The following is a 27,914-nucleotide window of genomic DNA, read 5'->3' as shown; positions in this document are numbered from 1 at the left end:
TTGGATCATTGTCTTGTTGGAAGACAAATCTCCGTCCCAGTCTCAGGTCTTTTGCAGACTCCATCAGGTTTTCTTCCAGAATGGTCCTGTATTTGGCTCCATCCATCTTCCCATCAATTTTAACCATCTTCCCTGTCCCTGCTGAAGAAAAGCAGGCCCAAACCATGATGCTGCCACCACCATGTTTGACAGTGGGGATGGTGTGTTCAGCTGTGTTGCTTTTACGCCAAACATAACGTTTTGCATTGTTGCCAAAAAGTTCAATTTTGGTTTCATCTGACCAGAGCACCTTCTTCCACATGTTTGGTGTGTCTCCCAGGTGGCTTGTGGCAAACTTGAAACCACACTTTTTATGGAAATCTTTAAGAAATGGCTTTCTTCTTGCCACTCTTCCATAAAGGCCAGATTGTGCAATATACGACTGATTGTTGTCCTATGGACAGAGTCTCCCACCTCAGCTGTAGATCTCTGCAGTTCATCCAGAGTGATCATGGGCCTCTTGGCTGCATCTCTGATCAGTCTTCTCCTTGTATGAGCTGAAAGTTTAGAGGGATGGCCAGGTCTTGGTAGATTTGCAGTGGTCTGATACTCCTTCCATTTCAATATTATCGCTTACACAGTGCTCCTTGGGATGTTTAAAGCTTGGGAAATCTTTTTGTATCCAAATCCGGCTTTAAACTTCTTCACAACAGTATCTCGGACCTGCCTGGTGTGTTCCTTGTTCTTCATGATGCTCTCTGCGCTTTTAACGGACCTCTGAGACTATCACAGTGCAGCTGCATTTATACAGAGACTTGATTACACACAGGTGGATTGTATTTATCATCATTAGTCATTTAGGTCAACATTGGATCATTCAGAGATCCTCACTGAACTTCTGGAGAGAGTTTGCTGCACTGAAAGTAAAGGGGCTGAATAATTTTACATGCCCAATTTTTCAGTTTTTGATTTGTTAAAAGAGTTTGAAATATCCAATAAATGTTGTTCCACTTCATGATTGTGTCCCACTTGTTGTTGATTCTTCACAAAAAAATACAGTTTTATATCTTTATGTTTGAAGCCTGAAATGTGGCAAAATGTCGCAAAGTTCAAGGGGGCCGAATACTTTCGCAAGGCACTGTATATATATATATATATATATAGATATGAATAATAAAATGCTTTCAGTGTTAAATGACTAAAACCAGATATAAAGTATGTAGAAAAAAGATAATGGAGCTATGTATTTTTATAAATAATATAATCTTTGAGAACTAACAACCAGCTGAAAAAATGAAAAAGAATGAAAAATTCCAAAAATGTCATGGTATATTTTAGATTTTGTTATACATTTTAAGTCACTCAGATAGCAAAAGAACAAGGCAAAAGCCATGGCAAAATGTGTAGAATTGCAGAAAACTAGCTTTAAACTGTAAAATGTTCTCTCCGTCCCATGACAAAATGTGCAGAATTGCAGGAAATTAGCTTTATAACAGAAAAATGTTGTCTATGCAATTTCTCAAGCAATAATTTTGCTAGGGCTGTCTGGGAGTGGTCTGAGTGGGGAGGAGAAAACTGAAAACTAGCTGTTATTGGCAGAGAGGTTTTCAACTCTTTCTTATTGGTTAATTAGCTAATTTGCCACTGGTGATGTCACCAGGAAGGCCAAAACTCCCTCCCACCAAAAACAGGCTGAAATTGTAGGTGGTCTTTTCAAACCGTTTTTAAGCTGAAAGGGCATTATGATCATTTTCACAGTATTATTCCAACCTCATAGTGTAGAAATATATATCTATAAAAAACAGGGAAATCACGTTTTTGACTGCACTGGGACTTTAAAAGAGTGAGGAAGAGGATGATTAATTAAGCAACAGAGGATGAAAATGAGAAAGATGGACATACCAATAAAGTAGAGATAGCCCATCGAATCGTTCTGCCTCCTTAGGCAGCAGTGGCATTGCAGGGAAAGAGAAACTGAATCACTTTCTCTCACAGACAAACACACACACACGGACAGAGGGCGATAAACTGACACCCACACAGACACACACACACAAATATTACAGAGCCATGGAAGATGACAGCAGTCAGTTGTTTGGAGGGAGATGAGATGAGGCACTAGCAGTTCAAACAGGGTCGGTGCTGTGTAACTGCAGAGAGAGAAAGAGACAGATTGAAATCCGCCTAGACAGAGAGAGAACACGCCTGCCTACCTTTACCACTAATCCCTCCTGATACCCGTCCATCACTGGCTGCCTCCCCTCACCTCTCCTTCCACTGTCACTGGGCGTCAGGGGCGTCAGCGTTACACACACAATCTAAGAAACACACACACACAGCCACACACGACACACCCACATACTCACCTGAGCTGTACCTCTGTCCAATAAGCTATCATGGAGAGACAGATGGACTGAAAGGAGGGAGAACAGAAAAACAAATAGGTAAAACTACGCAACCATGCAATTAGGGAAAGAGAGATGGAATAAAAATGTATGAAAAACAGAAAGGAAAAGAAAGACAACAATGTTAAGTTGAGGTCCCTGTGGAGAGAGAGCCTAATGGGTAATACTAAACTACTCTAATTCCATGCGTCTCTGTCTACTACAGCTAGTCATTTACTAGGATTGACATCATAAAAAAATCCCCTTCAAAATCTGTCTATTTAAGCCTATGGTTTAAACTCGAGATGTATCTGGTGTTTTGTATGGGATGCGTCTCAATCCACCACATTTCGACCTTCTGCATTGGTGGTGGAAAGTGGCAGAGCTACAGGGCTGTTTGTCAGACCAGCAGACATCACGAAAATAGGTCTTCTCACAAAAACATCTGTTTGGGATGAGACTCTCATAGACATGATGGTGTTCTCAGTTTTGCTCTACGACCACCACAAGCGTCACAGGACTCTCTGAAGGTAACCCAGTACCAGTTTAACTGATGGAAGTATGGAAGTAGTTTTGTGCCAACAAAAAAAGGGGTTAAAAATGTGTCCAAAAAAAATATATTTCCTGAGCTTTGTTATATCTCCTATATAGGACAGAACTTATTCCTCATTATTTATTTTTTGATTGTCTTTTTTGCCATTTATGAATGTGTTATTCAATGTATTTCTATGGGCTATAGTAGAAAAGGCCAAATTCAATATTGTATCCCATTTTTTTTTTTTTTTTTTTCTACTTACTGGCGTCCTAACATTCCATATCAAATAACTAAATGATCCATGGTACGACCATCTTAAAACAATTCCATAAGTTATCTTAGCAGAACCCCCCCCCCCCCCAATCAGATAAGTAGATACTACAAAGCCAAAAGAGTTTTGTCATGTTATTTTGTTAGTAGATGATCAAAAATGAAGATAGACAGTTATCTAAGTGCACCGGGCCATGCAAAACGAAGTTCACTTGGATTTAGGCTAGATCAACAATGTTTTGCAGAAATTAATTATCAAATACCCATCGGATTAACGTCATTGTTTAGTTCAAAGTATGGCTTTATTTTGCTGAACCTCCTGATCTTTATTGGCCAATACAACTTGCAGGATATCATGGTAACCAATGTTTGTGTCAGACATTATACCTGTATTTACTGTTACTGCTGCTTGTAATGTTAGTACTCAGGTTAGCATGTGGCGAGCTAAAGCTACCATCGGCCAACAACAGAGTTTTAGCCAGTTTGGTTATAGACGTTCAATGTCTACTATGATGGTAAAGGTTTATCTTGATTTTGTGTAACAGTATGAGAATATGTTGAACTGCTAATAAGTGATGTTTCAAGGCTGCTAGTGGGTAGCTAGTAGGGGTTAAGCCCAAATCACAGTCAGACGCCGTCAAAATGTGCATGCGAGACTAGAGAGCGTCAATTCGCATATGGCAATTTAATTGTCTCGAGAATCCATAATAAACAGTTGTATTTGCTATGTAGCCCTTGTGAATTATTGATTGTTGTTGTTACTTTTGACTCACCATATATTTCCTACAGGAGCCACTGTACCTGCCTATTAGACTGTTATGTTAGCTCACGAACGTGAGAACAGTAGTAGCTAATATACCCGAGCAGTTTATAAATAATTTAGCTAGTCTCGTTCATTCTACATAACAGTATTCTTTCGTGAAATTCGAGTTCCTTCGAGTTTCCCAGCCATAGCCTGCCAAGGCTACATGCCTGTGATTGAAATCAACACAGGTAGGCATAATGTTATTGTTTTCAAATATGTATTGGCACTGGCAGTATTATTATTATCAAAACTAAATAGACACTATAACTTAGACACTGTACATCACAGGATATGGTCAGATGATAAGTTGACTTTATTCAGAGTGTGAAAATATTTATTCAAAAACAATGAGGACTCGGTATGATGTGGTTCTTTACCGTCTTATGTGGACAGTGGCTTCACTCTTGTCGTATATTCACTCATGTGATCTTCTCTTGTCACTTTTCCGAACGATTTTCCAACATTACTTCAGTCAAATTCTGATCAAATAAAATAAAATATCCCAAAATATAAATGTACATTTTTACCTGTCGTATTGGGACTTTTAGTTGGAGGGTTGAAACCAAACATAATGTTTATTAACAGCAACCTAATTCTGCAATCTTCTTTTAAACAGTGATTAAACATAGGCAGTGTCAACCCGGTCTCAGAGCATTTTGTATTATTCTGTACGTAAATCCGTCATACTCAATTTAGTATGACATGTTACATTTCGTATGGTATGTATTCATTTGTGTATGTCCATTATCCATTTGTATATGTGACAAATTGCAATTCGTATAATATGTTACAAATTATGTGGCTAACGTTAGCTAGGCTAGAAGTTAGGGTTAAGAGTTAAGGCAAGGGTTAGCTAATATGCTAATTAGTTGCAATGGAGCTAAAAAGTAGTAAGTAGTCAGCAAATTAGCTAAAATGCTAAAGTTGTCCATGATGAGATTTGAACACGAAACCTTTGAGTTGCTATACATTTGCGTTATACACCAACCCGACCAAAAGTAAAAACCCAACCCGACCAAAAGTAATGGTGATGGACTGCGCTATTAGTATGCATAGGAGGCCTACAATATTGAAGTGCTATTCTGAACAGTTTTAAATCAATGTACAGGTAACTGCCAAAATAATGAATACACCTGAGTAAATGAAGTGTTTGCTTCCACACAGGTGTGGTTCCTGAGTTAATTAGGAAATGAACTTCCAATCATGCTTAGGGTCATGTATAAAAATGCTGGGCAGGCCATTATTTTGGCTACCATGGCTATGCTCCCATCCAAAGGGCACGAGTGGTCACAATGTAAACCTTATGCCATGGCCATCACAGTCACCAGATCTCAACCCAAATGAACACACATGGGAGATTTTGGAGCAGCACCTGAGACAGCATTTTCCACGACCATCAACAAAACACCAAATTATGGAATTTCTTATAAAGAATGGTGTTGCATCCCTCCAATAGAGTTCCAGACTCTTGTAGACTATGCCATGGTGCATTGAAGCTGATGTGGCTCATGGTGGTCCAACGTCCTATTAAGACGCTTTATGTTGATGTTTCCTTTATTTTGGCAGTTACCTGTAGCTATACTGTTTGTCATTGTTAAAGTGTGTAAAATCTATGTAGCCTAACAATGGTTCTTAGGATAGGCCTAAGGCAGGGTCAAGACCTAACCTTGGCACTTCCGGTCACGGAAGTCACAAGAATTAGGTTGTGTTGCATGCATCAACCAATGGTTACGTACCACATCATCGACTGCGCCGTCGGGCACCAGATTGCTATGACATACGATTTGGTAATGTTGCGTTTGTGACAAGTTGGAAGGTGGTATTTACCACATACGACTGTGAAGCATCCACTTGAACGCCCCTCTAACTCGTAATTACTGATGGGAAACTCGTCTATCATCCTTGCGCGCCAACCTCTCCCACATGCTGAACTCTGATGTAACGTACTAAGGAAATGGCCTCTAAAAGCATTTTCAGCAGTTAAATGTAACAAAACATTCTTTATAAAAAACGATGTATTAATATGGTTTTTGAACACGTATTTGTTTACTAGCATGATAGCTGTAATTTTAGTTTATGGTTGCAGCAGCTTGTTGAAAATAAAGGAGAGACGCACACTAGGAGCTCAGATGCAAAAATGTAATATCCAACGTTTCGACAGGCAAGCTGTCTTCATCAGGGTATAATCACAAACACCGCAGGGTGACTCGTTGATATAGTGTCAAAAGACACACAGGTGTCTGTAATCATGGCCAAGTGTGGCCTAATATCATTAGTTAATTCTCAAATATTAAAATGGCCTACAAAGAACAGCATACAAAAAACAGATGGATAGCATACGATCATAGATTCATTTTACACAAGCTTACAATTACAATGGCAAAAGTCACAATAATCACAAGAATGGATTCAGATCAAAGTTTACGTTGAGACCGAAGGGAGCAAGGGTTTTTAAATTAAAGATCCAGGCAGCCTCTCGTCATAAACCCATACAAGATTACTTTGAATATAGCCAAAGGGAGCGTGATAAGATCATTGTTTCGGAGTCCCTTTTTTGACATGCCGGAAGGTAATTCTGACCTCGAAATAACTGTTACATTTATCTAGGCGCCAGATGAGAACGCATCTACACATAGTCACTCTTAGTGATTATGTGCGTCAAGGCACTATTCCACGGGGACTCGTGGCAAAAATAACGATAATTGGGACAGCCCGCAGATGATTTATGTGAGCGCTGGTGTGCCATCCTGAACAAATGCTCTATTGATTTAATTACATTAATTGTTGACCAGTTGAAAAATGATTTTATTGAAATGGTTAACACGATTAAAGACAAGCGCACAGCTCTACAAATAGCTGTTAATGATGATGGCATATTCAATAAACTGATAAACTAACCAAGCACTCCGAGACAAGTGGTCTACAGAAATAAAGGAACATAAAATCAATTCAACCAAGACAAAAAAGACAAGGCCGAGGATAAAGTAAACTTCTGGAGAAACCCTGACAAAGGAGGTTCCTCCTCTCCATGGCAGACGCAGGAGGAATGACGCTTACTTCGATCCACCCCCGTCTGACCAACACTCTACAACCAGCGCCTCATCGGCTTCCAGTGGCAGTTTTTTATTCAACGAGAGACTGGGCCGACCGAAGGGCGGAGGTGGCCGCAGGCACGCTCATCGACGAGATGCCGCACCCGACGGGGTAAGAAGAAACGACTTTCAGAGGCATAGGGGACCATTCACACGGTCCCAGAACACACAGGACTGAGTGTCTTTAATGTATCAAGCAAGATATTGAGCCTTGCCCATGTCTCCTTGCTTCGTAAAGGACACCAGCAGTATGATCTCTATCATTGAATCTCTTGATCCTCTCCCTGAGAATACCTTGTTAGTTACTTTTGATGTTGAGTCGTTATACACAAATATATTCCACACGAGGGTGGTATTGAAGCTATGGAACATTTTCTTCTGCAACGTGACCCTAATTAACTACCTTCCAGTGCCTGCATTATAACATTGGCTGAAATAGTACTCACACACAACTACTATGTTTCTAAATGGTTTATTTATTCAGACGAAGGGTACTGCTATGGGATCCCCCATGGCTCATAACTATGCTAATTTGTATGTGGGTCACATGGAGAAAGTCTATTTTCAATCCTCTCAAATGTTTTCTTGCCTAACATCATTATTTGGAATCGTTATATTGATATTTTTTTTCTATGGAGGGGTGATGCAAAACAGCTCCAGGCATTTTATGCTTTTCTTAACTCCTGTTCTGATCATTTGAGATTTACTATGCAAACTGATTTGATGTGTATCAGATTTCTTGATCTTGTGTGAAAAATAATGTTCTATACACTGATCTTTACAGGAAACCTACTGATCGTAACTGTTTGTTGAGAGCTGACAGTTGACACCCACTTCCCTTGAAAAATAGTTTGCCCTACAGCCAATTCTGTCTAATCAAAAGAATTTGCAAAAATCATTCAGGTTTCGACAGAAATATGGCTGAGATGCAAAGAAGATTCAAGGAGAGGGGGTACAAAAATGATCAGATTAATATTGCCATTGAAAACAAAACGAGACATGACCTTTTTCAAGGTCAGTCTCTCAAAAAGACACATTCTTGTGTTCTAACTACCAGCTATTCAAAGTGCTCTGAAAAAATTAAGGGAATTGTTCACAAACATTGGCACATTCTAAAATCCGATGATAATCTCTAATGTGTTTTCGGACCTTCCCTTGGTCGTATTTTCATGGGGCAGAGATCAATTGATACACTCGGATTTACCACCCCAATATATTCCTGAACGGATTTACCTTTTTTTGTATGCTGTTCTTTATATGCCATTTTAATATTTGAGAATTAACCAATGATATTAGGCCACACTTGGCCATGATTACATACACCTGTGTGTCTTGACACTATATAAACGAGTCATACCGCAGTGTTTGTGATTATACCCTGATGAAGACAGCTTGCCTGTCGAAACGTTGGATATTACATTTTTGCATCTGAGCTCCTAGTGTGCGGCTCTCCTTTATTTTCCTCATCTAAATAGGTGTGCGTTTCTTTTTCTTCTAGATTGCAACAGCTTGTTGGCCATGAGCCAATCTGCGTTTCTCAACGTGCATCCAACTGGTATTTACCGCTTCACACACTGATAATTACTACCTTCCCACATGGTTATCAATGCAGCATTAGCTGATACGTAAAATACCTATCCAGGCGTTGTAAGATCTGGCATGCATCAGCAACGTCTGATCAGGGGAACACGACCACCTGGCTGGCTTTCGCTAAATCCACAGCCAGCTGTGAATACTTACAGATTAACACATGCACCATCATTTTGGAGGAAACAGGTGGCGGTCATAGCCTTAATATATAGACAACTCTAGTGCCCAAAAGCCTGTTTTAGCATGGGCAGTGCTATTGAGGACTTTCACAATTTTGAAGTAGTCAACTGGTTGGGACTTCCTTTGAGTTAAGGCATGATCACATAATTCCATCCAGGTCATCAGGACATTCAGGCAATGAATTATACTTGTGAGGAAACATTCTATAACTGTAGGTGGCAGTACATTTTCAACCTTGGCTTTATACCTGTTCAAAGAACACACTCCAGGTGGCAGTATGCACCCTTTCAGTCTGCTTACCAACTCATAGAAGTAGTAGAAGAATAAACTGTACTACTTCAAAATTAAGATGGCCTCAATGGCGCTGCCCATGTGCTCACAGAGGGCATAATGGGACAGATACAAAGAAGAGTCCTTGGAGGTTAGTGCTATCCAGGGTCCGTGTGATGTCCCTACCTTAATCCTTACCATAACCATTTTAAATGTCAACTTCAATGGGTAGGGAAGTCCTAAGGATCCCAGGTTGCAAGGACCTTGACTATCTCTATGGTGGTGGCGCAGTCTCCTTCATACATGCACCTAATCAGAGCACACAAGCAATTATTTCAAATGGAACAATATGCTCACAGTACAAAATCACATTATTACCCACTATTTTCTGCAATTCATGGAGCCACCACCCTGTTACAGTTTAATAGCTGATTAATTATATCAAAGATCATGTATATACTGACAAGACACATGTCGCTCCGCACTAACAATGGGAGTAGTCCACAAAGCTCACGGCGGACTGTCTAGCTCCTGCCTATTCTTTCTTTCTTTCTTTGGATTGATAAATACATCTAATTTTTCACATCCTTTTTTGAATATTCGATGAGGGTTATTGACGTCAACTGCCTGTATTTAATGGAGAGAGATGTGGTGGTGTAAAGTACTACTTAATCACCCTGTCGTCTCAGATTTTGAAATGACGCTTTACAGCCAAAGCAATCTTTTTTTGGTATCTGTACTTTACTATTTATATTTTTGACAACTTTTACTTCACTACATTCCTAAAGAAAATAATGTACTTTTTACTTCATACATTTTCACTGACACCCAAAAGTACTCGTTACATTTTGAATGCTTAGCAGGACAGGAAAATTGTCCAATTCACGCACTTATCAAGACAACACATGGTCATCCCTTCTGCCTCTGATCTGGCGGACTAACTAAACACAAATGCATCTTTTGTAAATGATGTCTGAGTGTTGGAGTTTTCCTCTGGCTATTCATTTTAAAAACAAGAAAAATGGTGCCAACTGCTTTGCTTAATAGAAGGAATTTGAAATTATTCATACTTTTACTTTTGATACTTCTTTAATTTATTTTCGGCAACAGACATATACAGCAAAATGTGGACCCAGAGGATATCACTTGAAAGTATTAATTAAAACCATTATTTCCAAAGTGATCCTCTGGGGAAAAACAATAACACATAATGATTAAAAGACCATACAAAATTACACAACCATACATTCATTTATATTGACATCCTAAAAAGTGACACTATGCACTGCACTTATCCCTAACCTTAAAAATCAAACATATTAATTTCACAATAAAACAATTTATTAATTGCACATCATTCCGATCCTTCAAATACGCCTGACCAGCAGTAGGGGGCACAAGGAGCATTGGAGTGGTTTCCCTGACAACAACCTTATCCAAATGGCAAACTTAAGTATATTATAACGACCCTGAGTTTATAAGACACTGCCGCACGAGCATGCTTTTGCGGCACAGTCGATAGCACGCTGGACCTCGGGCTAGAAGGTTGAGGGTTCGAGACCTGCTCCCTGCTGTTTCATTACAATATCTAGAACCAAATACTTTAAAACTTTTACTCAAGTAGTATTTTACTGGGTAACTTTTACTTGTAACTTTCTATTAAGATATCTATACGTTTACTCTAGTATGACAATTGGGTACTTTTTTCACCACTGGAGAGATGCTACTAGCGTCATCCCATGAATATGCATAGCCATCTCGAGATCAATATAAACTCCAATATAAAGTGTTTTTTCCCCAAAAAGTTGCCCGGGATGTCACGTCAACTACTTAAATCAGTACAACATAAGCATTACAAAACGTATATTCAATCAAATAAACCTCACGTAGCAAATAAGCCATTAATTTTTTTTAATGACGAAATTCGGTCGACACATTGACCTGCATAGAAAAAAATCCTTGCTTGGTGGGCGAAACAACAAAAAAACGCCACCTGCTGGAAGGAGTCTGAATTTCAGACGAATTGGGCTTCTCTCTTCAGCTCTCACTGCATTCAAGTCAACAGTCAACTTCCCACAGGTTTTCTCTGAATACATTTTCTGCAAGCAAAGGCTATACAGATTTAGCATTTCAGGGCTATTCCAATAATTATAATTCTGAATGTGTGTTAACAAGTTGTGAATGCGGGTTTAAGTAGCCTACTACAGTAGCTGGCGAAGGAGAAATACAGACCATCTAATGTAGCTTTTGGTACTATTTCCTGTGTTGAATGCATTTCCCCTATCTATAATCATATTTGGAATTTGGATGTACTAATTTTCTAAGTGATTGTGTGTTAAATAGCTAATTATTGTCAAGAAAGGTTGAGGGAAGAGGAATGGCTGTCGGTGTGGTCATGAGGTGTGAGTAAGATGGAGGACATGGATAAAAAGGAAACAAGTGGAACATGTTTTGAGTGAATATGGAGTGGTGGATCACACAGATCTTTTGGAAGAGCTACAGAAGGAACTTGAACATGACGAGAGTGAGGGTGAATTAACTGCGGTGGCAGCTTCGGTGAAGACCGCTGAGTTTGAGCCTCATCTTGATGATGACAAAGATATTCCTGGCCCAGTGGGAGTGGGATTTTTTACCTTATGGATCTGATTCCTAGATGTGAGGTACCCATGGTGATGGCGATCAGAGGTGTCCAATGAGAGAAAGGCAGGTTGAGGTTGCCAGGATCAGAGTAGTCCACAAAGGTGTCCTATGCTGAGGTAGTGAAGAGAGTAGTAGAGGAAGATGGGTCCAGGGTGAGGGCTCTTAAGAGGATCCCTATGAGTAGGCCAAGGCCAATAGAGTGATCGGAATAACCTGTGCTTCGTTAAGGTTGTTTTTGTTTGGTGCTCTTGGCCATGGTTGTCAAGTACTGCAGGAATGACATGTAAATCAGAGAGGATAGATGTGGTGGCAGCTGCAGAGAAGTACTTGGGTGTACAAGATGTTTTGAACAGGATCAGAGGGGGCCAAAGTAATGGAATAGTTTTGAGGTTTTAATGGGTGCAGGGTTAGTTGGTCATTTGTATTTGTATTTTTTTCACAAAGTGTAATGAATTCATACTGTACTACAGATTAGTAGGCTGATACACTGCCAATACAGTAGGTGGCGGTAGGCACCTAAAACATTTGAAGAAAAAGAAGAGCTGGCGGAACAATAGCACTGTCCGGAACCTATGATTATGGTCCTCGTATCAAGGGGGGGACGTTAAACCGCTGGACCATGCTTTTCTTATGTTTTGTAATGTACAATCCAAGGTTGTGTGGGAGCTGAATTTACTTGGTGAGTTATTAACACTATCATCTAACGTTACCTATCGTATTGACTTTGGGCAGTATCAACACTAAACGAGACCTTGGCGGCATGAGCAGGTACGATTTATATGTAGTTTGTAGCTTGTTTGTACCAAAGCAACTTACCCGTAGCTAGCTACATTAGCCTGCGCATGTTTACTAATGAATAATTGTTTCCTATGGATTTTTTTTAGAAACGAACAGTAGTTAGCTAGTATATGTTATATTGTGTAGCTAAATTAGCGAGATGATAATATTAAGGGGTTTCTCAATGCTCTTTCACATCGGCTGTGTTGAGAATATTCTGGCCAACCATGTCTGTCTTTATTTTCACAGCTCAAGAGGTAACGTTACTCTACTGTTATGTCTCGTTAGCTAGCAGATTGTAACTGCTAATGATGCTCCATTAGCCTTACATGATAAGTACCGTTTGGCGTAGCACTGAATTTTCGACCAACCTTAACTTTGCGATAACTTCGTTCTCGATTCGGTCAAACACGTATCTTCTAACATGTATGTCCCTCTCCAGTTGCAGGTTTTTCGTTTGAATTCAGAAAATGCTCCGTTATTAAATACGTACTATACAGAAATCGCTCTTCCTTTTCCTGGTTGTTAAAATTCGAATAATTCCCATAATTTGTTTGTGACAGCAAGCAAGTAGTGTATAGTGTAGGGAATCATTTTACCATCTAAACCACTGTGAAATGTATTTTCCATAACCAAAAATGCAGTGGTGTAAAGTACTAAAGTAAAAAATACTTTAAAGTACTACTTAAGTCGGGGGGGGGGGGGGGGTGTGTATCTGTACTTTAAATTACTATTTATATTTTTGACAGCTTTTACTTTACTACATTCCTAAAGAAAATGATGTACGTTTTACTCCATATATTTTCCCTAACACCCACAAGTACTTGTCTAATTAGTCTTTCACTATTATCTAATTCGCGCATTTATAAAGAGAACATTCCTGGTCATCCCTACTGCCTCTGATCTGGCAGACTCACTAAACACATGCTTCGTTTGTAAATTATGTCTGAGTGTTGAACTGCGCTCCTGGCTACCCGTAAATATATATATATAAAAAACAAGAATCATGTCGTCTAGTTTGCTTAATGTAACACATTTTAAATGATTTATACTTTTGATACTTAAGTACATTTTAAACCAAACACTTTTAGACTTTTACACAAGTAGTATTTTACTAGGTTACTTTTACTTTAGTTATTTTCTTTTTTAAGGTATCTTTACTTTTACTGCAATTTTTTTTATTTTCAGCTTTTTGAAGCTGGTGTACCAAACTGAAAGTAAAACATGCAAAAACGAAAGTTATGAACGGGAAGTATAGAAGTAATGCACATAGAACATATACCGCTTCTTAGACTTGCTTTCAATATTTGTGACAGATCTATAATGCACATTTGTATGTGAATATGGCTGGGTCCCCCAAAAAGTAACATATTGCAGCTTTTAAAGAAATCAATGTTTTGTTCCATGAACTAATCCAACCTTGTACTCCATCTTGTCTATTTTAACTCTTCCCTCATTAATTGAGACAGTTGTGTCATGGCATGCAGCACTTTGGTGTGGACACACCTGTCTCAGTCATTGGGCTAGTTTTAGTGGTGAATGCAACAGACTGTTGATGACACAGGATGTTGTTAGTACATTAATTGGGGAGAACGGGCTTGTGGTAATGACTGGAAATACCTCAAACACAGCTATTCCATTTGCTCCATTCCAGCCGTTATAGAGCTGTTCTCTCCTCAGCAGCCTCCTGTGGTTGATGAAAGTCTAAGAGTGTTGTCGGGGGAGGTGCATCTGTAACAGCCGAAAGTCGGACACTGATGTGGATTTCCACCCGCAAGGTTCAGTGCAACATGACAGTGTTTATAAAAGTTGTCTCCAACCCCCATATCACACACTCACAAACTGAAAATGTGTGTCTGTTGAACATAAATTGGTGAGAGACCATTATATTACATTCATTTCTACATATCCACTGAATACATGAATTGCGGCAGAGTTGGTTCCTGTTTGTCACGTCTTTGGTCATGTTCGCATCAAAAACACCTTAATGATTGATTGACAATAGAGCCTCCCACAATGCAGGCGATGAATGTTTATCCCCATAATGCAACACACTTTAAAAGGCCGACTTGACAACTGAAAAGCTTCAACGCCCAATGAAAGAAGATGTATAAATAGTTTAAATATACATTTATAAATAGGCAAGATGGCAGCATACACATTGTTGGATTACTTCATGGAGCAAAAAAACAAGCCATTTATTTTAATAACTGAACTTTTTCTAAATTCAAACAAACCAGCTGCAACTGAACACTGATATTTTAGAAGATATGTTTGGGCGAATCGAAGATCGTATCGCCAACTTAAGCCTGTGGAAAATTCTGTGCTACGCAAAACAGTACTTATCCTGTAAGGGCTAATGGAGCGTCACATTAGCTAACAGACTGTCTTACTAGCTAGCGAAGGGTTTTGCTTTCTTGCTTTACCAAATATGTTTTATAAATTCCGTTTTTATCTGTATTTTTACCAGTGACAGGTTATTGTAGTGCAGTGAACCGGCATTAGCTACAGTTGAAGTCAGAAGTTTACATACACCTTAGCCAAATACATTTAAACTCAGTTTTTCACAATTCCTGACATTTAATCCTTGTAAAAATTTCCTGTCTTAGGTAATTTAGGGTCACCACTTTATTTTAAGAATGTGAAATGTCAGAATAATAGTAGAGAAATATTTCAGCTTTCATTTCTTTCATCACATTCACAGTGGGTCAGAAGTTTACATTCATACTCAATTAGTATTTGGTAACATTGCCTTTTAAGTTGTTTAACTTGGGTCAAATGTTTCGGTGACTTTTGGCCCATTCCTCCTTACAGAGCTAGTGTAGGTTTGTAGGCCTCCTTGCTCACACGCTTTTTCAGTTGAGGTCAGGGCTTTGTGATGGCCACTCCCATACTCCCATTTTTGACAACTTTGGAAGTATGCTTGGAGTCATTGTCCATTTGGAAGACCCATTTGTGACCAAGCTTTAATTTCCTGACTGATGTCTTGATGTTGCTTCAAAATATCCACATAATTTTCCTCCCTCATGATGTCATCTATTTTGTGAAGTGCACCAGTCCCTCCTGCAGCAAAGCACCCCCACAACAGGATGCTGCCACCCCCGTGCTTCGCGGTTGGGATGGTGTTCTTCGGCCAGCAAGCTTCCCCTTTTTCCTACAAACATAATGATGGTCGTTATGGCCAAACAGTTCTATTTGTGTTTCATCAGACCAGAGGACATTTCTCCATGTGCAGTTGCAAACCGTAGTCTGGCTTTTTTGGAGCAGTGGCTTCTTCCTTGTTGAGCGGCCTATCAGGTTATGACGATATAGGACTCGTTTTACTGTGGATATAGATACTTTTGTACCTGTTTCCTCCAGCATCTTCACAAGGTCCATTGCTGTTGTTCTGGGATTGATTTACAATTTTCACACCAAAGCACGTAAATTTCTAGGAGACAGAACGTGTCTCCTTCCTGAGCGTTATGATGGCTGCATGGTCCCATGGTGTTTATACTTTCATGCTATTGTTTGTGGAGATTAACGTGGTACCGTCAGGCATTTGGAAATTTCTCCCAAGGATGAACCAGACTTAAAACCAGAGGTTGGTTTCTTTTGACTTTCACATGTCAAGCAGAGGCACTGAGTTTGAAGGTACACCTCCAATTGACTCAAATGATGTCAATTAGCCTATCAGAAGCTTCTAAAGCCATTACATAATTTTCTTCAATTGTCCAAGCTGTTTAAAGGCAGTCAACTTAGTGTATGTAAACCTCTGACTCACTGGAATTGTGATACTGTGAATTATAAGTTAAATAATCTGTCTATAAACAGTTTTTGGATAAATTACTTGTGTCATGCACAATGTGATGTCCTAACCGACTTGCCAAAACTATAGTTTGTTAACAAGAAATTTGTGGAGTGGTTGAAAAATGTGTTTTAATGACTCCAACCTGAGTGTATGTAAACTTCCGACTTCAACTGTAGCTAGACTTGTTGTTATGCCTTAACACTGCTGAAGTGGTGCTGTCAGTTTAGCCCAATCTATCCCTGAACCTATCAGTTATCAACATGAAGGTTTAGTTAGTTCAGAAACATTCACGTTAACACATTTCAATGTTTTCACACCCAGGTGAACCCAGATAGGAGCAGCATCTGACTCGACTGAAGCTTGAACTTATAAACCCACTGCAGTCATGCTACTCCCCATCCTTGTCCGTGAGTCCCTATGCTGCTCAAAGAACTCTGTCTTACGGACATCCTCAAACATACAGACCTGTATCAGGGGTCTTCAGGGCAAGGGAGCCAGGGGCCTCCACAGCTACGCCCAGTGGTTCCTCTGTAGGAGGCTTCCCTCACGCCTCAACACCCAAATACGGGGGGCCAAGAGTTGGAAGAGCCAGACCAAGCAGCAGGAGGATGAGTGGAGGAAGAGGAACAAGACGGTGCTGACGTATATCGCTGCTGCGGGGGTGGGTATGATCGGCATGTCCTACGCTGCTGTACCCCTCTACAGACTCTACTGCCAGGTAGGAGCAGAATCATATATTTAGAGAGTATGGACATTAAAGTTTTTGCATTATGTATTTACGTGACACTGTAATTCAAAATGTCGTCCATGTTAAACTATATGGCTCTGGGACGGGTAGGAGAGCAGAGATGGACCCAGAGAAACATACAATGTTTGATACAGTAGTACTGCCACTTGAAGATTTTTAATGTTTTATTTGTGGAGGTAGATATAGTAGCACATCTCAAATTGCTGGTTTGCTTACAAGTCATTATAGAAGCTTTCATTAAATCTGGAACTAAGTATTACAAGAAGACCTGAAAATAGTGGGTGAAAGATGGATGGATTTATTAGATAGCTGTCTCATCTGTTGTGTGTCTGTCTCTAGGCGTCCGGTCTGGGTGGGACGGCGGTGGCAGGTCACGATGCAGAGCAGGTGGAGACGATGACGCCGGTGATGGACCGCATCATTAAGATCACCTTCAACGCTGACACACACGCCAGCATGCAGTGGAACTTCCGCCCGCAGCAGTCTGAGATATACGTAAGACATGCTTAATATAGTGCTCACTCGCTCTCCCTCCACACACACCCAGTAAGGAGGATACATTAGAAGACTGACAATTAAACCATTACTTTTAGCAGAAAACAAATCCTTATTGTGTGTTTTAGTTATCTTATTATTATTATGTTTTTTTGAACAGGGACAATGAACAACAAAACATAACATTCAGTACACTTGAGAAAAGATACGTTGTACCAGATTTAGCCAACAGCTAATATCCATCGGCAGTCCCCAGGCAGGTGAACAAGAAAAACATATGGACATATAGATGCGTTTCCACAATTAAGTCAAGACATTGGTCACAAGTATGTTTGTGTTGTTACAATAGGTATTTTATGTGTGTTACAATATAGGTATTTTATTGCGTATGTTGTGTTCCAGGTGGTTCCAGGAGAGACTGCCCTGGCCTTCTATAGAGCCAAGAACCCTACAGACAAACCTGTTATTGGGATCTCCACCTACAACGTTGTGCCCTTTGAGGCTGGACAGTACTTCAACAAGATACAGGTACTAATGAACATGTAGTCCATGTCATTTATTTTATAAAAAAAATATATATATATATATTTCACCTTTATTTAACCAGGTAGGCTAGTTGAGAACAAGTTCTCATTTACAACTGCGACCTGGCCAAGATAAAGCAAAGCAGTTCGACACATACAACAACACAGTTACACATGGGATAAACAAACATACGATCAATAATACAGTAGAAAAAGTATATACAGTGTGTGCAAATGAGGTAAGATAAGGGAGGTAAGGCAATAAATAGGCCATGGTAGCGAAGTAATTACAATATACCAATTAAACACTGGAGTGAATAGATGTGCAGAAGATGAATGTGCGAGTAACGATACTGGGGTGCAAAGCAGCAAGATAAATAAATACAGTATTGGGATGAGGTAGTTGGATGGGCTATGTACAGGTGCAGTGATCTATGAGCTGCTCTGATAGCTGGTGCTTAAAGCTAGTGAGGGAGATATGAGTCTCCAGCTTCAGTGATTTTTGCAGTTCGTTCCAGTCATTGGCAGAGAACTGGAAGGAAAGGCGGCCAAAAGAGGAATTTGCTTTGGGGGTGACCAGTGAGATATACCTGCTGGAGTGCGTGCTGCTATGGTGACCGGTGAGCTGAGATAAGGCGGGGCTTTACCTAGCAAAGACTTGTAGATGACCTGGAGCCAGTGGGTCTGGCGACGAATATGTAGCGTGGGCCAGCGGACTAGAGCATAAAGGTTGCAGTGGTGGGTGGTATAAGGTGCTTTAGTAACAAAATGGATGGCACTGTGATAAACTGCATCCAGTTTGCTGAGTAGAGTATTGTCATCTACAAAATAGCTTCCATCGCCAAAGTCGAGGGTCGGTAGGATAGTCAGTTTTACTAGGTTAAGTTTGGCGGCGTGAGTGAAGGAGGCTTTGTTGCGGAATAGAAAGCCGACTCTAGATTTTATTTTAGATTGGAGATGTTTGATATGAGTCTGGAAGGAGAGTTTACAGTCTAGCCAGACACCTAGGTACTTATAGATGTCCACATATTCTAGGTCGGAACCATCCAGGGTGGTGATGCTAGTCAGGCGTGCGGGTGCAGGCAGCGAACGGTTGAAAAGCATGCATTTGGTTTTACTGGTGTTTAAGAGCAGTTTGAGGCCACGGAAGGAGTGTTGTATGCACCTCTTCATTGATTGTCAGTCTGCAATACTTTTTTGGGTAAGCACTGCAGCTCACATCAGTGTTGAGACAGGTCTCGCTTTAGGTGGTCTTGAACACAACACTGACTCACACACAGCTTCATATACATTATTTAGTTTGTTGTGGGGACTCCTGACCTAAATTGAACCTCTGATATTTACCTCGATATCGAATCTCTTCTCCCCTCCCAGTGTTTCTGTTTTGAGGAGCAGCGGTTGAACCCTAAAGAGGAAGTGGACATGCCCGTGTTCTTTTACATCGACCCTGAGTTTGACGAGGACCCACGTATGGCCCGTGTCGACACCATCACACTCTCATACACCTTCTTCGAGGCCAAGGAGGGACAGAAACTACCCCTCCCCGGATATAGTCCGATTTCCCTACACAGCTGAAGATTGGCCTCATACTATTTATTGTTCTCCTCAGAGATGCTGAGTTAGTCCAATATATACAGGCATTCAATCCATATCGTGGATCTACAGGATGTTACACAAAATGTTAAGGTGTGTGTATTAGACACAGATGATTGCTGTAATAGTCATTCATCCCTGAATCTGATAATGCAAAGATAATATACGAAAATGATCATGTACAGAGAAGGGGTTATGTAAAAATGTTGTCCATGTGATGACACTTATCAAGTGTCTTTAAGACTGTACAGTGTTCTTCAATCAAATAAATTATGATTTGAGCTATGAGGACTAATCAGACTGTTCTACCCCCCCCCCCCATTTAAAAACTTCTTGTGACTCTCAAACTCGGATCCGGGAGCGTAATCATAGCCTCAAACTAATTAGCATAACGCCGTGGACATAAATCTTCCTATTCATGAAAATCACAAATTAAATATATTGAGACACAGCTTAGCCTTTTGTTAATCACACTGTCATCTCAGATTTTCAAAATATGCTTTACAGCCAACGCTAGACAAGCATTTGTGTAAGTTTATCATGGCATATTGCTATGCTAGGCTCTGCTAACAGCAGGCAACATTTTCAAGAAAATAAGAAAAGCAATCAAATTAAATCATTTACCTTTGAAGAACTTCGGATGTTTTCACTCAGGAGACTCCCAGTTAGATAGCAGATGTTCCTTTTTTCCAAAAATATTATTTTTGTAGGCGAAATAGCTCTGTTCTTCACGTTTGGCTGAGAAATCGACCGGAAAATGCAGTCACTACAACGCTGAACTTTTTTCCAAATTAGCTCCATAATATCGACAGAAACATGGCAAACGTTGTTAAGAATCAATCCAAGGTGTTTTTCACATATCTATTCGATAAAATATCCACCGGGACAATTGGTTTCTCATAAGAAGCGATTGGAAAAATGGCTACTTGTGTACTTTATGCAAGATTTTCTGCGGGAGCCATCATGTGACCACTTGCTCAATGTAGTCCCTTACGGCTATTCTTCAACATAAATGTGTAAAAAGATGTCACAATGCTGTAGACACCTTGGTGAATACGTAGAAAGCGTAAGCTCATTCGTAGCCCAGTCACAGCCATATAAGGAGTCATTGGCATGAAGTGGTTTCAAAAAATGCGGCACTTCCTGATTGGATTTTTATCTGGGTTTCGCCTGTAACATCAGTTCTGTTGCACTCACAGACAATATCTTTGCAGTTTTGGAAACGTCAGAGTGTTTTCTATCCAAAGCTGTCAATTATATGCATAGTCGAGCATCTTTTCGTGACAAAATATCTTGTTTAAAACGGGAACTTTTTTTATCCAAAAATGAAAATACTGCCCCTAGAGTCGCAACAGGATTTATTAAGGGTCAATTTATCCCTCAACCTTGTAAATGCCTTTTGTGTTTGTATTGCTGCAATTTCACCACTAGAGGTTATCACTAATCATTATGGATGCGTATATCTGCCGAATGATACATCAATATGTTTGCCATTTTCCCATTTACCTGCTCATAATCTGACAATTCAAAGACAAATGTGTTGTTCTCTGAGAACTTTCATTTGAGAATTTCCCCACAATCTCTTAAAGTTTTCCTTTTAAATTGCTACCATGTTTGTGCTTATTCTTTCTTTTAGAAACATTTCATTTTGGGCCTGTCGATATAACAATTTACATTTGTAAAGTGCTTTTCATCATACAGGAATAATCTGTGTTTTTTTAAAAAAGAAAAAAAAACCTATAGGGTACCAGTCAAGTTTGGACAACTCTTGAATGAGTAGTTTTTTTCTTACACCAGCTTGATTAAGATCCCAAACCCTGGATGAGAAACAAGAGACCGAAGTAAGGGTAACACTTTACACTACCGGTCAAAAATTTTAGAACACCTCATTCAAAGGTTTTTATTTTTACTATTTTCTACATTGTAGAATAATAGAGGACATCAAAACTATGTAATAACACACATGGAATCTTGTAGTGAACACTTTTTTGGTTATCTCAATTTAAAACAGCACCTCCAGCCTCTCACTGATCTCTTCATGTTCCCTGGAGAGATCGACCATCTGCTTCTGAACCTTAGCCCTGGCATCACGCTCAGCCTCAATTTCCTCCTCCAGCTCCTCAATATGGGCCTAGAACAGGGGCAGGAGCAGGGGGGGGATGAATACTACAATAGTCAAAAACACCATCTTTTACAATGTTAAGCAGCATAAGCAAGAAGCATCATCTTTCAAGCAACTGAGCCACCAGGAAAAATGTGTGCTACCTGATGAAATGTTCGTTTTTTTTTCAGGAAATTATTCAGGTGTGCTTTCCTGTACTTGAGTTTAGATCCCATACTGTACCTGGAGTTCCTAGATCTCTTTCTGGAGCTGAGCTCCCAGAGACTGCTCATCCTCAATATTGCTGTGGCCTTGGTCAGAATGTTGACTTTGTCCTTCTCTCCTTGCCAGTCATCCAGTGTCTGCTTGTGGGACTCTTGGAAGGCTTTCTTCTCCTTGGTCAGCTTGGCAGCACTCCTCTGTCAGGTGTCTGGAACAATATACACTGCTCAAAAAATAAAGGGAACACTTAAACAACACAATGTAACTCCAAGTCAATCACACTTCTGTGAAATCAAACTGTCCACTTAGGAAGCAACACTGACTGACAGATTTCACATGCTGTTGTGCAAATGGAATAGACAACAGGTGGAAATTATAGGCAATTAGCAAGACACCCCCAATAAAGGAGTGGTTCTGCAGGTGGTGACCACAAACCACTTCTCAGTTCCTATGCTTCCTGGCTGATGTTTTGGTCACTTTTGAATGCTGGTGGTGCTTTCACTCTAGTGGTAGCATGAGACGGAGTCTACAATCCACACAAGTGGCTCAGGTCATCCAGGATGGCACATCAATGCGAGCTGTGGCAAGAAGGTTTGCTGTGTCTGTCAGTGTAGTGTCCAGAGCATGGAGGCGCTACCAGGAGACAGGCCAGTACATCAGGAGACGTGGAGGAGGCCAACAACCCAGCAGCAGGACCGCTACCTCTGCCTTTGTGCAAGGAGGAGCACTGCCAGAGCCCTGCAAAATGACCTCCAGCAGGCCACAAATGTGCATGTGTCTGCTCAAACGGTCAGAAACAGACTCCATGAGGGTGGTATTAGGGCCCGACGTCCACAGGTGGGGGTTGTACTTACAGCCCAACACCGTGCAGGACGTTTGGCATTTGCCAGAGAACACCAAGATTTGGCAAATTCACCACTGGCGCCCAGTGCTCTTCACAGATGAAAGCAGGTTCACACTGAGCACATGTGACGAGTCTGGAGATGCCGTGGAGAACGTTCTGCTGCCTGCAACATCCTCCAGCATGACCGGTTTGGCGGTGGGTCAGTCATGGTGTGGGGTGGCATTTATTTTGGTGACCGCACAGCCCTCCATGTGCTTGCCAGAGGTAGCCTGACTGCCATTAGGTACCGAGATGAGATCCTCAGACCCCTTGTGAGACCATATGCTGGTGCAGTTGGCCCTGGGTTCCTCCTAATGCAAGACAATGCTAGACCTTATGTGGCTGGAGTGTGTCAGCAGTTCGTGCAAGAGGAAGGCATTGATGCTATGGACTGGCCCGCCCGTTCCTCAGACCTGAATCCAATTGAGCACATCTGGGACATCATGTCTCGCTCCATCCACCAACGCCACGTTGCACCACAGACTGTCCAGGAGTTGGCGGATGCTTTAGAACAGGTCTGGGAGGAGATCCCTCAGGAGACCATACGCCACCTCATCAGGAGCATGCCCAGGCGTTGTAGGGAGGACATACAGGCACGTGGAGGCCACACACACTACTGAGCCTCATTTTGACTTGTTTTAAGGACATTACATCAAAGTTGGATCAGCCTGTAGTGTGGTTTTCCACTTTAATTTTGAGTGTGACTCCAAATCCAGACCTCCATGGGTTGATCAATTTGATTTCCATTGATCATTTTTGTGTGATTTTGTGGTCAGCACATTCAACTATGTAAAGAAACAAGTATTTAATAAAAATAGTTCATTTATTCAGATCTAGGATGTATTATTTTAGTGTTCCCTTTATTTTTTTGAGCAGTGTACTTTTCAAACACAACCAATTTCCAGAGTTGGCTCTTTGGTACTTTTGTAGATTTTTACCCATTTTATACATATAAATTGACAATGTAGATCTTTAACCAAACACAGACCTCCTTTGGGATTGCACATTAGAAAATCACCCGCAGATGGAGTCAAATAAATTGTGGTGGTGCTAATAACATTTATCATAACTTTGATTTACTGGTAGAGTAAATTGTTCCAAACAACAGCTGAATCAAAAAGGGTACTATTGAGATATTAACATTTGTAATGTTTAATAAATTACTGTGAATTTTTTCATTTCACAATGTTGACACTCCATATTTGAGCACAAACTATAATAAGTATAATGACAGCAAGAAGTTGTCTGTATCATGTATGGTTTACGGATCATAAAATCTTACATGGGGGTGTGGAAAGGGGTCTAAAATGTCCAATTTCATCAGGATTAAAAATGGTTTGTGATTCAAATGTAAAAAGCATGTCAAACATCCTTCCTCCCAATTAAGTTACTATGTCAGAATTGCCAGAACAATCTGACATACCAAAAATATTTTCGGCCTGTGCTGGCGTGGAATTGCTCAATAATAAGGCGGGCAGATCTGGTTCCACCTTAGAGTATGGTTGTGGATAGCTGGAGGAGACCTGCTGAAAGGATTTGCAAATCACATTTTATTGGCCACATACACATGGTTAGCAGATGTTAATGCGAGTGTAGCGAAATGCTTGTGCATCTAGTTCTGACCGTGCAGTAATATCTAACAAGTAATCTAACAATTTCACAACAACTACCTTATACACACAAGTGTAAAGGAATTAATTAGAATGTGTACATATAAATATATGGCCGAACGGCATAGGCAAGATGCAGTAGATGGTATAGAGTACAGTATATACATATGAGATGAGTAATGTAGGGTATGTAAACAATATATAAAGTGGCATAGTTTAAAGTGACTAGTGATACATTTATTACATCCAATTGTTTTATTATTAAAGTGGCTAGAGATTTGAGTCAGTATGTTGGCAGCAGCCACTCAATATTAGTGATGGCTGTTTAACAGTCTGATGGCCTTGAGATATAAGTTGTTTTTCAGTCTCTCTGTCCCAGTTTTGATGCAGCTGTACTGACCTCGCCTTCTGGATGACAGCGGGGTGAACAGGCAATGGCTTGGGTGGTTGTTGTCCTTGATGATCTTTTTGGCCTTCCTGTGACATCGGGTGGTGTAGGTGTCTGGAGGGCAGGTAGTTTGCCCCCGGTGATGCGTTGTGCAGACCTCACTACCCTCTGGAGAGCCTTACGGTTGTGGGCGGAGCAGTTGCCGTACCAGGTGGTGATACAGCCCGACAGAATGCTCTCGATTGTGCATCTGTAAAAGTTGGTGAGTGTTTTTGGTGACAAGTCAAATTTCTTCAGCCTCCTGAGGTTGAAGAGGCACTGTTGTGCCTTCTTCACCACGCTATCTGTGTGGGTGGCCAATTTTAGTTTGTCCGTGATGTGTACACCGAGGAACTTACATTTTTCAATCTTCTCCACTACTGTCCCGTCGATGTGGATAGGGGGGTGCTCCCTCTGCTGTTTCCTGAAGTCCACGATTATCTCCTTTGTTTTGTTGACGTTGAGTGTGGTTATTTTCCTGACACCACACACTATTTGTGCAACCTCTGACTAACTATTGCATGGGGCATATCTCTAGTCTAGCAATAGATACTGTTGTTTTGGCTGTATGGCATCATTGAATGAGATTGCCAATAGTTAGCTAAGATATCAGTTAGCTAACAATTTACAGTAACAGCAGTTCATTTTTTAAGTCAATACACTATCATTGTTGTGCTTAAAAGGTGACAGACAATGGTTTTCTTTATACAACAGCTAATAACATCATAAAATTATCTGCAATAATATTTTGGTCAGAGTAGATTTTGTATTCTATATATAACACTAAGAGAGGCATAGCCATCTAATTACTAGGCATTGTGAAAATTCCATAATCTGAAAAGGTTCAAAATGATCTGATTTAGTGTCCAATAAAGAACGCATATTTTGGCCAATGGGTAAAATAATATGTTAATTGTGTAGATACTCCTTTAATAAAACAAATGGTCCAAATCGTATGTTTCTATCATCATGCATTCAAACATTATTTGAGTTATTTGCCCTTGTGGGGATGGCCAAGATTAGGGTGACGAAATCAATGGATCACCGTTGGACTCGTCATCTTTCTTCTTGAATCCGGAGGACATACAACAATATAGGGGTAAAATAGTTTTGAGAACATAAAATGTGATCAGATGTTTCATCGTTGAGAAATGAGCAGAATGTAAACCAAGTTTCACCTAGTTCCATCCTCTCTCACTACCCGCGACTTGACTTCCTTTCACTACCATATTTTGTGGTGAGAAAACGTTCTAAAGGGATGCTTCAGCTTTATATCCCCTGTTATGTGTCTGAGTTACCCCTTCCAAGCACATTAGGGCTAGTTAACATTCGCTAGCTAGCTAACCAGTACATTTAGCAGAAAGGGTCTAGTTATATGGTAGCATTTAGCTAACCAGGATTACCATAGCTGTATAATTTTAATGTTGTAGTTAGCCACGTTTTGGTTAGTTAGTTTTGCAGCATCAATGGCTGTCTAGCTAGCTAGCAAGCTAACTATAGTTTACTTATTGGAAAACAATAGCTAGATATTTCTGTTAAGTTTATTAGCTAGCCAACTAACTAGCTAACATAATTGTTTACATGTGTATCATCCAATATTTTCTTAACTCAAAATTTAAGCTAGCTAGTTTTGGCTGTTTTGAACTGCAACCTAATCACATTGGGAATTCATTGGCTATAACTAGTATTTTTGCCTAATAATGATGTCATTCTTGCGTTCTACGGTCAGAAAATGACATCTTCACCAAAAAGTAGAAAATACTAAATTAGCATTATTATTAAGTGTACATTTTTTTATAGAGACATTTGCCTGTTACCTAGAAATTGAGAAATCTTACCTTGGCACTGTATAAGCGTTTAACCCCACCTACATGTTAACATTGACATGTCAAGTTGTTTTTTGGTTTACATGCAACAACAAAAAACGAGATTAAAAAAACTTCATTTTCCCCCTATCTTGTTTTTGCATATTAACCAAAAAACAACTTTATATTTCAATTTTCACATGTGGGTGGGGTTAAATGTGGATGCCTGTCATTGGCCAAATGCACAGCCAACACTTCTGGTCCCTCCAAAATAGCAGTTCACCTTTTTAATTCTATTAATCTACTATCTATTAATTAATCTATTATTGCCAAGATCAGGTGATATTTCTCCATTTCTATTTTATATTTAAGCAAACATCTGGAGAAATTAATGCATTTTATTAATCAATCACAGACCAATATTTTGGAGAGATTGGCTACAGATGGGAGTTTGGACCATGTCTGGTTTGTTTAAAGATTGTTAAATGATGGAGCTGAGTAAATTGAAGAATAAGACCGGCTCGACCAACCATTTTAGAATCATTCCGATTGTTTAGGCAGTCACGTCGGAGATAGAACCATTACATTTAAACAGGATTTGAACAATTTATAAAACCATAGAGTTACACCTGGTAGTGAGGGTGTATAAATTCTTAAACAAAAAAAACAAGGGGACTACATCTTCCCTTAAAGTGATGCTACAGAGGTTTTCTATAATTTTAGCCAGTAGTTTGGAAAATAGCCCTCATGAGCCAAAACTGGACCCCGAAAATGGTGTACAATTGTGTACTACGTCATCCAGTTCGTATGACATGTAACACCCTGCAAAAAAAAATGTAAATCCTGAAATTCTTATGTTACAAATTCGAATTAGTACAATAAGTTACGAATGTGTAAGTGCTTAAGATCCCGTTCAATTTTCTTAAGGGGAAAATGGGGTAAAGATTTGAAGATTAATATACAAGAAATTGAATGGGATTTTTTTTTTTAGAAAGGGCAGAGTCCAAAACACAAATTGTTTAGTATAATATAATGAATAGATCTTACTGGTCTCCCTCTAAAATGCACAAGGCAAAAATGACAACCGACAGCAAATGTTGGAGATGTAAATCAGATGACGCTGGCCTTGTTCATATCGCCATTGTCCTCATGGTGAAATCCCTGAGCCATGTTTGGACTCACCTTGTTGTGCTG

At 40.0% G+C, this 27,914-nt stretch overlaps 1 protein-coding gene and 1 long non-coding RNA gene across 13 annotated transcripts; one reads left to right on the top strand and one right to left on the bottom strand.

Annotated features, from left to right (window-relative positions):
* Positions 1–6,507: 6,507 nt before the first annotated feature.
* cox11 (cytochrome c oxidase copper chaperone COX11) lies at positions 6,508–19,957 on the top strand. 6 transcript variants are annotated; one of them, XM_021581035.3, is made up of 5 exons: positions 6,508–7,177; positions 16,634–17,030; positions 17,400–17,555; positions 17,958–18,083; positions 19,454–19,957. In XM_021581035.3, the coding sequence occupies exons 2-5, from the start codon at positions 16,698–16,700 to the stop codon at positions 19,652–19,654; spliced, it is 816 nt and encodes a 271-aa protein (XP_021436710.2). In that variant the 5' UTR covers positions 6,508–7,177; positions 16,634–16,697; the 3' UTR covers positions 19,655–19,957. The 6 variants fall into 6 exon arrangements, with proteins under 6 accessions (XP_021436710.2, XP_090073412.1, XP_021436706.2 ...); XM_090217286.1 differs by lacking the exon at positions 6,508–7,177 and adding an exon at positions 12,264–12,424 and having other exon boundaries at positions 16,634–16,973; XM_021581031.3 differs by lacking the exon at positions 6,508–7,177 and adding an exon at positions 12,264–12,424.
* LOC110502763 (uncharacterized) lies at positions 17,207–26,891 on the bottom strand. 7 transcript variants are annotated; one of them, XR_016491068.1, is made up of 6 exons: positions 26,754–26,887; positions 25,275–25,359; positions 24,889–25,126; positions 24,302–24,404; positions 22,017–22,218; positions 17,207–21,803 (listed from the first exon to the last, which is right to left on the bottom strand). It is a non-coding gene; the product is annotated as an uncharacterized LOC110502763 (long non-coding RNA). The 7 variants fall into 7 exon arrangements; XR_016491071.1 differs by having other exon boundaries at positions 24,302–24,401; positions 25,275–25,982; positions 26,754–26,876; XR_016491072.1 differs by having other exon boundaries at positions 21,547–21,803; positions 22,017–22,203.
* Positions 26,892–27,914: the final 1,023 nt, after the last annotated feature.

Source organism: Oncorhynchus mykiss, chromosome 23, assembly GCF_057628025.1.
Source record: "Oncorhynchus mykiss isolate SJ-2025 chromosome 23, ASM5762802v1, whole genome shotgun sequence".
NCBI lineage: Eukaryota > Metazoa > Chordata > Actinopteri > Salmoniformes > Salmonidae > Oncorhynchus > Oncorhynchus mykiss.
Note: the sequence above shows the minus strand (reverse complement) of the source record. Positions and strands in the feature narration are given on the sequence as shown.

What these genes read in the sequence shown, in the direction of transcription:
- cox11 (XM_021581035.3), top strand. Translation starts at nt 16,698, where the DNA reads ATGCTACTCCCCATCCTTGTCCGTGAGTCCCTATGCTGCTCAAAGAAC. An exon ending in CGCAGCAGTCTGAGATATAC is followed by an intron (nt 17,556 to 17,957) that starts GTAAGACATGCT and finishes GTTGTGTTCCAG; the next exon opens with GTGGTTCCAGGAGAGACTGC. An exon ending in AGTACTTCAACAAGATACAG is followed by an intron (nt 18,084 to 19,453) that starts GTACTAATGAAC and finishes CTCCCCTCCCAG; the next exon opens with TGTTTCTGTTTTGAGGAGCA.